The sequence below is a fragment of the Solanum stenotomum genome, chromosome 4 (assembly GCF_019186545.1).
Source record: "Solanum stenotomum isolate F172 chromosome 4, ASM1918654v1, whole genome shotgun sequence".
NCBI classification, from domain to species: Eukaryota; Viridiplantae; Streptophyta; class Magnoliopsida; order Solanales; family Solanaceae; genus Solanum; species Solanum stenotomum.
The window spans coordinates 5,854,933-5,863,727 of NC_064285.1; the positions used below are offsets into that span (position 1 = coordinate 5,854,933).

At 37.0% G+C, this 8,795-nt stretch overlaps 1 protein-coding gene across 3 annotated transcripts in view; it reads left to right on the plus strand.

Annotated features, from left to right (window-relative positions):
* Positions 1–8,795, plus strand: part of LOC125863163 (exocyst complex component SEC5A-like) — a 30,354-nt gene that overhangs the window by 18,890 nt on the left and 2,669 nt on the right. For all 3 annotated transcript variants that reach the window (XM_049543326.1, XM_049543325.1, XM_049543324.1), the window contains exons 12-16: positions 4,291–4,417; positions 4,493–4,703; positions 5,611–5,726; positions 5,808–6,036; positions 8,281–8,374. In XM_049543326.1, the coding sequence (XP_049399283.1) occupies positions 4,291–4,417; positions 4,493–4,703; positions 5,611–5,726; positions 5,808–6,036; positions 8,281–8,374 (777 nt within the window). The remainder of the gene's footprint in view (positions 1–4,290; positions 4,418–4,492; positions 4,704–5,610; positions 5,727–5,807; positions 6,037–8,280; positions 8,375–8,795) is intronic.

Here is an 8,795-nt window from a genome sequence, read left to right on the forward strand (position 1 = left end):
CTAAATCCCTCACTTATAGTTGTACTGATAAAAATTTCTAACCATTTCTTCAGACATATATCATACCTAATGCAACTGTGACAACAACAATAGCTAAGTATTAGTCCCAACTAGTTGGTGCATGCCTATATTTTATTGTAATCTTAGTTAAATCTTCATTGATTTCGGGAAATTGTAGGTTTTCTGAGAACTTTCGTCCATGTGATTTTAGGTCTATTTTGTCCCTTTTAACATATTCAATCTTCATATAGTCACACACACAAACCAGTGCATTTGGATCTTTATGTTATATATGGCTAAACCATCCCAAGTGACTTCTTTTTTAAACTCTATGGGGTCGTTTGGTGTGAGGGATAAACATAAATAGTCATGGGAAGGTTTTGAAAAGATTAGATTCCTCAAGGAGGAATTTCATTTGGCAAGGCAACAAAGAAAAGAAAGCAATGCATTTGGTCAAATGGGAATGCCTCATCACCAGCAAAAGGATGGAGGACTTGGCATTAGAGACCTCAAAGCCCATAACCAAAGCTTGTTGATGAAATGGTTATGGAGATATAACTTGGAGACTAATGCATTATGGAGGAGATTTATACATGATAAATATGGCCAAGATGACCAGTGGTGCTCAAATTTTGTGAATTGTCCCTTTGGAGTTGGAGTTTGGAGAGCCATTAGATCTTTTTGGCCACTTTTGGCTGGAAATATCAGTTTCAAAGTTGGCAACGGGAGGAAAATTTTCTTTTGGCATGACAACTGGCTTGGGCATGGTCCTTTAAAAGTTTTGTTCCCTTATTTCTACGCTATTGCTACATTACCAGATATTAACCTTGAATCAGCTAAAAGAGTACATGGGTGGAATATTACTTTTTGAAGATTATTACATGATTGGGAATTTGAAAGAGTCGTGGACTTGTTCAAGACCTTGGAATATTTCCAAAGCTTCAAAGAATCTGAGGATAGGTTGTGCTGGAAATCTGGAAGTGATGGAGTCTACACTGTCAAATCTGCATACAACTACCTGATTAGACAAAATGCACAATTTGACCAGTGGCCATGGAAGTTCATCTCGAAGACTAAGGCCCCTTACAATTGGCTTGTAGCAAGAGAAGCATGTCTCACCCAAGAAAACATAAGAAGGGGATTTCATCTATGCTCTAGATGTTGTATGTGTGGTGCAGCCAGAGAAAACAATAGCCATTTGTTTCTACATTGTCTGTCCCATAACTGGACAATTATGGCAACTTTTTTTGAACTTGGTAGGACTAAGATGGTCTATGCCAGCAACAAGTTGTGATTTATTGAAGTGTTGGAACTATAATGGTGGTGCAGTGAGACAAAAGAAGTGGTGGAAACTTGTCCCGGCTTGTATATGGTGGACAATTTGGAAAGAGAGGAACTACAGAATTTTTTAAGACAAAAGCAATCCTATGCAGAAAGTCAAGATGAATTGTATTCTTTTGTTCCTTTTTTGGTGTTAAGTTCTGGTGCAGATCTAATTCATATATATATATGTACATGTTACCAGTTTCAAAAAAATAAAACATTTGTGTCTTGTTTGGTTGCCATGTTTGGGATAACTTATCCCACCATTTATACCATAGTGATGGGATAAGCTATCCCATATACATGGTGGGATAAGTTATCCCAGGATAGCTAATCCCTGGATAACTTGTTCCCAACCAAACGACCCATATGTGCTACTTGTGCTATCTACTTAATCTGGTTATTTCTAATCTTGTGTGATTTTATTTCTATCTCAAATTACTGCATTTTTACTACATTGATATTGTGGATAATTTGGTCTTAGATGCCTGCCATTCACTCCCATGTATATTGCAGGTCTTAGGACTGTTTTCTAGCATTTGCTTTACTCTTTTAAGGCATCTTCGTACTGCATCGAAGTTGACCTCCCTCCATTTCAAATCTCCTATTTTGTTCTATATGTTACTTCTTCATCTATCATTTCCAATATCCTAGAAGATTGAGTCTAGATATCTGAATTGTGCGTGTTTGGGCTCCAATAAGTCCATTCAATCTTTCTTCATTTCGTTGTTATGGATGTTGCAATCTGTAAATTATGTCTTGCTTCTACTTTTCTAAAACCCGTGATCTCTAGAGTTCTTTTTTGTTTTACTTCCTTACTAGTTTTGTCAATTAAAATAATATCATTTGCAAAAGGCATGCACCACATAACCTCATTCCAAAAACTATTAATTAGATCATCTAGGATAAACAAGCAAAGGCTCGAGGCAAATCCTTGGTTTACATCCACAGTCTTTGTATCTCAACAACAACATAGCTTGCGTATTCGCACAAAGTGGAATCTGGGGAGGGTAGAGTGTACGCAGAACTTAACTCTACCTCAAAGTTGAGGTAGAGAGGCTATTTCCGATAGGCCCTTGACCCAAGGCAAAAATAGACTAGAAAAAGACATAATGGAAGTACAAGAGACAATAGGTAGTAACAAAACAACAAATAGTAGCAGAACAATACTACAACAAAATAATACTATAATCGAACTACACGAAACCATAGATGGCAACAAAAATTGAAGAACAAGATATTATAAGGGTAGTCCTACGACTACTAGTAAGGGCAACAAAACAATGCACTCCTACCTACTAGTATGCATGCACTCCTACCTCTAACTTTCTACCCTAATTGTGTCCTCTACAACTTCTTATCTGAGGTCATGTCCTCGGTAAACTGCAACAGTGCCATGTCCTTTCTAGTAACCTCTCTTACATCCATACATAGCCAACCTCTCACACCTATGGATGGGGGCAGCCGGGTGTCTCCTCATCACATCTTGTCTTCCACCAAAGCCACTCCCAATTTGTCTTGGATATCCTCATTTTTCGTCCTATCTCTCATAGTAAACCCAAATCCATCAAAACATCCTCATCTCTGCCATCTTCATTTTCTCTCTCATTATTCTCATACTTGGGGTCTTCCATTCATATTAATCTTCGATGTAATTCATATTTTGATATGGATTCTTTTCACTCCAAGAACCTTTCTCTCTCTCATTGTTCTCAAATTTGTGACTAGTCAGTCATATTTATCTTTTTATATACGTATTTGATATGGATTCCTTTCACACCAAGAACCTATAATTGAAGAACTTTCTTGGCACTTTATTGTATGCTTTCTCTGGGAATATCCTTCCTTCTTCTTCTTATAAATTCTTCTTAGCAAACATATAAACTCTACTGTAGTACTAGGCATAAGTCACACTTGTCTCTATCACCCTTATAATGTCCCTAAATCTATACACAATAGTTCTTTCCCAAATTTCAATCTATGGATCGTAAGTCTAATACTGCAGTAGTATGTTGTATCTCCTTTTTCTTATATAATGAAACCAACATGCTCTCTCTTCGGTCGTTTGACCTTTTTTACTCCATGGTATAACATTGAATAGCTTGGTTAGGCATGCTACTGTGCTTTCTTCTGGCCATTTCCATGTTTGTACAGGGAATACCATCTAGACCGTACAATTTTTAATCCTCATATTTTTCATGACATCCTTCTTTTTTAGTAGACCTCATCATATGAATGTAGCTAAGGATTCTGGTCTGTTTGGTCGTATAAAAATCTGTACAGTTATCCTCGTGTCTTGTATTGAAAACTTGAGTGAAATATACTCTCCATCTCTCTTTGATCTCACTATCTTATGTCAAAACTTGTTATGAAATAGACATTCATGGGTTGAGTTTTACCTCTCTTCTATCTCGGTGGTGCTAGCTTTATATCTTATGTTTTCAATTTTGTCATATACACTGCTAGCTTATAAATCCTCTTGTGTCTTCTCTAATATGTTTGGTCAAACTTCTAAAATCTGCTTCTTCTTTTTTGATAAAGCAATTTTTTTTTTGATAAAGTAAAATCTGATTATTTGCAAAGTGCTTTTTGTCAGAAGTGTTTTCTCGGAGAAGTACTTTTGGAGAGTAGTAATTTGTGTTTGACTAATCAATTAGAAGAACACTTTTGCCAATATTAGAACAGTAATTTGTGTTTCTTTTAGCTTCTGAAAAACAACTTATGCCACAACTCAAAGCACTTATTTCCCCCCTACCCCAACTTTCTAACATAAGCACTTTTTGGAAGAACAAAAACATTTTTAGCTTCCCAGAAGCTTGGCCAAACGTGCAATTAGTCTGTTTTAGCTGACAATGGATTTGAAAATTGATATGGAGCTTTTTCTAGTAGATCGGATAAGCTTTTATGATTTAATATGTATCATGCTTCTTCCTAACGCACATCATTGAATGTTGAAATTACTTACAGGTTCAGAACACATTTCGAGATCTTGAAGAATCAAATATTCTTTGCCCATACATGAGTGATGCCATAAAAGAGATATCTAAGGCATGTCGTGCTTTTGAAGCCAAAGAATCAGCACCTCCAGTTGCTGGTATGTTAATTTTCCAAGTTGACATATACTATTGTCTGTGAAATGTTTCCAAGCGATATCTCCGGTGATTAACAGTTACGGCATTGCGCACACTTCAGTCTGAGGTCACAAAAATCAATATATTGAGGCTCTGTTCTTGGATGCGTACTACAACTGAGAAGATAACAAAAGATGAGACCTGGATCCCAGTATCTATCTTAGAGAGGAACAGATCTCCATATACAATTTCTTCCTTGCCTCTGGCTTTCCGTTCAATTATCACATTTGCAATGGATCAGATCAATACGTAAGTTATAGATGTCGCAAAATGCTGTATGTATATTTTACACATACCTGTACCTGTGATCTAACCCTCCTGCTACATATTGCGGTAAGCTGAAGTGTTTTTCCCTAGCTAGCTTCTTTTCAATATGCAAAACATTTGTAAAATTGCCTTTAATGTTTGTCCGGAAGTCATTTAGTTTAGTGTCAACTATTTTAAATATAAAATACGTGCATCCAAATACATGTGTTTGTGAAGCTATCAAGAGAGATTCAAGTATACATAGGCTCGCGAAGAAATATATATGTTAAAAATAGACTTTCGTGTTTCCTCAGTGCTATTGACACACGCTCGTGTCCAGACATACTAAGTAAGGGGGATTTGATTTGAATTGTACTGTGGTTTGGTGATACTTATTGACTTACTGTAACTAGCTATGCTTATTGATACCATTAATTATTGTGACAACTCCTCCTTGAATGTTTTATAAGTGAAACAATTTCAAATGGCATCTTCTTATGGAAATCCTAGCTACTCTTAGCATTATTGCTTTACATATTCGTCCATAGGCCAAATCCAATATGGAATTATTGGACTCAAAACACGAATATGCAAACATGATGACTTATATGTTGTTCTATATCTCCATGAATTTAGGAACTTTTGCTTGCATTGTATTATTTGGTCTATGTACCGGAACTTATATGCAGGATTATACACCAAAGATCTTTTTCTGGCTCTATCTTTAGCATATACATAATTTTCCTGTTAGCGAAGATGTAGTGCCTCTTGTTTTCTTAAGTTGCTTGGGCACTGTAATATAGGCCTTAAGGAAATAGACTTGAAATTGTTACTCGGAATGAATTTTGCAAAATGTACAAACAGTTGGTCGATTATTGCACACTCATTTCTGTATTTTTATTCTTTCCAGAATGATCCAGTCTTTGAGGAATGAGGCTATGAAGTTAGAGGACATATTCTTGCTGCTTCAAGAAATTCAGGAATCTGTTAGACTTGCCTTTTTGAACTGTTTGCTTAATTTTGCCGGTATGTAAAGCAGTTGATACCTCAGCATTTCAGTAGCTGATAGACTTTGGAATATAATACAAAATTTTACACTCTAATTAGGCCAGCTGGGTCACACTGGCAATCAGCTTCTGAACGAATATGACAGAGAGAGTTCACATTTTCAAAATGGACATGCTGAACCAGAAGATAAATCATTGGATCCTCTTCCAGTAAGTATTGTTAATCCACATCGACAGTTGCTGATGGTCGTAAGTAATATTGGATTTTTCAAAGATGAACTTGCTCATGAATTGTACAGCAAGTACAGACGAACTTGGCAGCAGTCGAGGTACAATAATAGCTCTCGAGTACTTTATAGCTTTTAAATCAAGTTAAGCAGTACAGGTAGCTCTCTAGTACTGTATAGCTTGTCCACTTCATATGATTTCTTCCGTCGAATATAATGTCAGAAACATTGTGAACAATCCACTCTATAAGGGTTGACAGGATTAAGGGTACTTTGTTATATCAATGTGTTGCAGAACTACGTCCAGGTTGATTGCCTAAAGAGTTGGCAATTCGATGGGCAATAGGAGTTTGTTTGTTTTCTGAAACTCTTCTACTTTCTGTTAGATAACAACGAAACTATTGCCTTTTTTTTTAAGGGTTTATCTCTTAACTTTTTAGTTGGAAAACTTTTTCTTTTCCCAGGAATTTGAAAGATATTTTCTGAACAAAGAAGTAGTGATGCGCCATTAGGACCTAAAATGTTCACTTGAATAGTTCTTTTTGGCAGTCATCTCATCTTTAGGACTTTGACAGAATAACATTTTGTCGAGCTACCTAACATCAAACTAACATCATACTATCTAGTGTCTTTAAATCCCCACCTGAGATGCACTTCATTCTTGAGGGTTGGTGCAATGCAGTCTAGGCACATATCTTGCTTAAGCAGCGGTTTAGCACAGGCACTGCATGTACCTCTATGTTCTTGGCTCTCTTCCATAAATAGAACAACACTAAACAACAAAAGGGAAATGACAAAGTACTATACTGATTTTAGGATTATTTGAGTGGGTATAAATAGGAAATTAGACACTAAGTAATCTTAACTAGTCCCTAATCTGTACCCTTTATCATAAATTCAAATGATTATTGAAATTGACTGACATGGTTTTCTTCAGATATTCCAATTTATTAAGTTTTTCAATCCTTTGATCTAGAGAATTATTTGTACTACAACAACATACCCAGAGTAGTCCCACAAGTGGGGGTTGGGGAGGCTAAGATGTACTCAAACCTTATTCCTATTTATTTTTTTGCGTAGAGAGGATGTTTCCAATAAATCCTTAGCTCAAAAGAAGTAAAATCAAAGCAGGATCAAAAGAAAAATAACAACAAAATTGCAATACACAAAGCAAATGGAGCAAAGAGGGGATTGCTCAAATGGTAACACTCTCCACCTCCAACTCTGAGGTTGTGGGTTTGAGTCATCAAGGGAGAAAAAAGGTGGGAGCTCCGGGGAGAGATAAAAAAAAGTAGTGGTAGGTTTAAGAATAAGATACTACGCGGATACTAAATAATACTACTAAATAAGGAGAAGATGAGAAGAGAAGACTAACCCCCTATCTATACCACATAAAAGTATGAATACCCATTACCCTTTATCCTTATCCTCGATCTCCAGACCTTCCTATCTAGGGCTATGTTCTCAGTAAGCTTAGGATATGTCATGTTTTGTCTAATCACCACCCTCAGTTCTTCCTCAGCCTACCTCTACCTTTTCTAAAACCTGTTGTAGCCAACCTCTCACATCTCCTTACCGGTGCATCCGTGCATCTCCTCTTCATATGTCCGAATCATCTCAGCCTCGTTTCCCTCATCTTGGCCTCCATAGAGGCCATTCCTACCTTGTCCTGAATAACTCCATTCGTAATCTTATCTCTCCTAGTATGCCTACACATCCATATGAGCATCCTCATCTCCGCTACCTTCATATTCTGAACATGCGCGTTCTTACTGGCAACGCTCTGCCACATACGACAATATGAGTCTAACGAGCTTACCTTTATCACTTGGTGACACATTCTTATCTCACAACACCTCGGTTGTGGGCCTCCATTTCGCCCACCCCTGCTCCAATACAATGTGCGACATCATCGTCAGTCTCCCCAGTTTTCTTGGATTATAGACCCAAGATACTTGAAACTTCCTCTCTTGAGTATGACTTGCATATTGATCTTCAATTCCACCTCCTCTCACACATCACGTCACTGAACTTGCACTCCATATTCTCTGTTTCCATAGAATTATTTGTATTCATAGTTATTTTTTCCTGGACTACGTAATATGTATATAGCTTTGTTTCTTTTCTACTTTTTTTTGTTTACTCAGCTCTCGCTTTGTACTTAATAAATCCGTAGAAGATATGAGTAGCAGTAGCCCAGTGCACAAAGCATTCCATGTTTATGCAGGTTCCGAGGAAGGGTCACACCTTAAAGGGTGTGATGTAGAAAGCCGTAGAAGATACTTGGCGTTTTTCTACGTTTTTCACCTTTGCTAACACTGATACTGAAGTGCTGTGCTACCGTAGGGGCAAGGATGAAGAGGACGCTGATATGCAAGATCTTATTGCATCTTTCTCTGGGCTTGAAGAGAATGTTCTTGAGCAGTATACTTTGGCAAAGGTATTCATCTGTAATGGATATCCTTCTGCTTTGTTTCATTATGGTTTCTACCTGTTATTGTTTCGAGAATTCTTAAAGAAATTTTCCGAAGTAAATTAAGGTACATGTCTGTAGGAATTCCAAGTATATGAATGGTGCACAAAGCACTATGCTAGATGCACAACTTGTTAGTTATAATCAGAGATACCTGTGCCTTTTGAAATAAATGACTTAAGAACATTCTTAGTTTCATAACTATAAAAGGTTTATGCTCCCTATCGTCACTTAAAAAAGTGTCAGTTCCCCTTTTAGTATCCTCCTAATTATTATGTCCTTTTACTTTTTTTTTCCCTAAACAATGTGTCTTCTATCAATACTCAAGGAACACCGAGTTGAACAGATAGCCTCTCTGCCTATATTAACCCCCCCCCCCCCCCCCCCC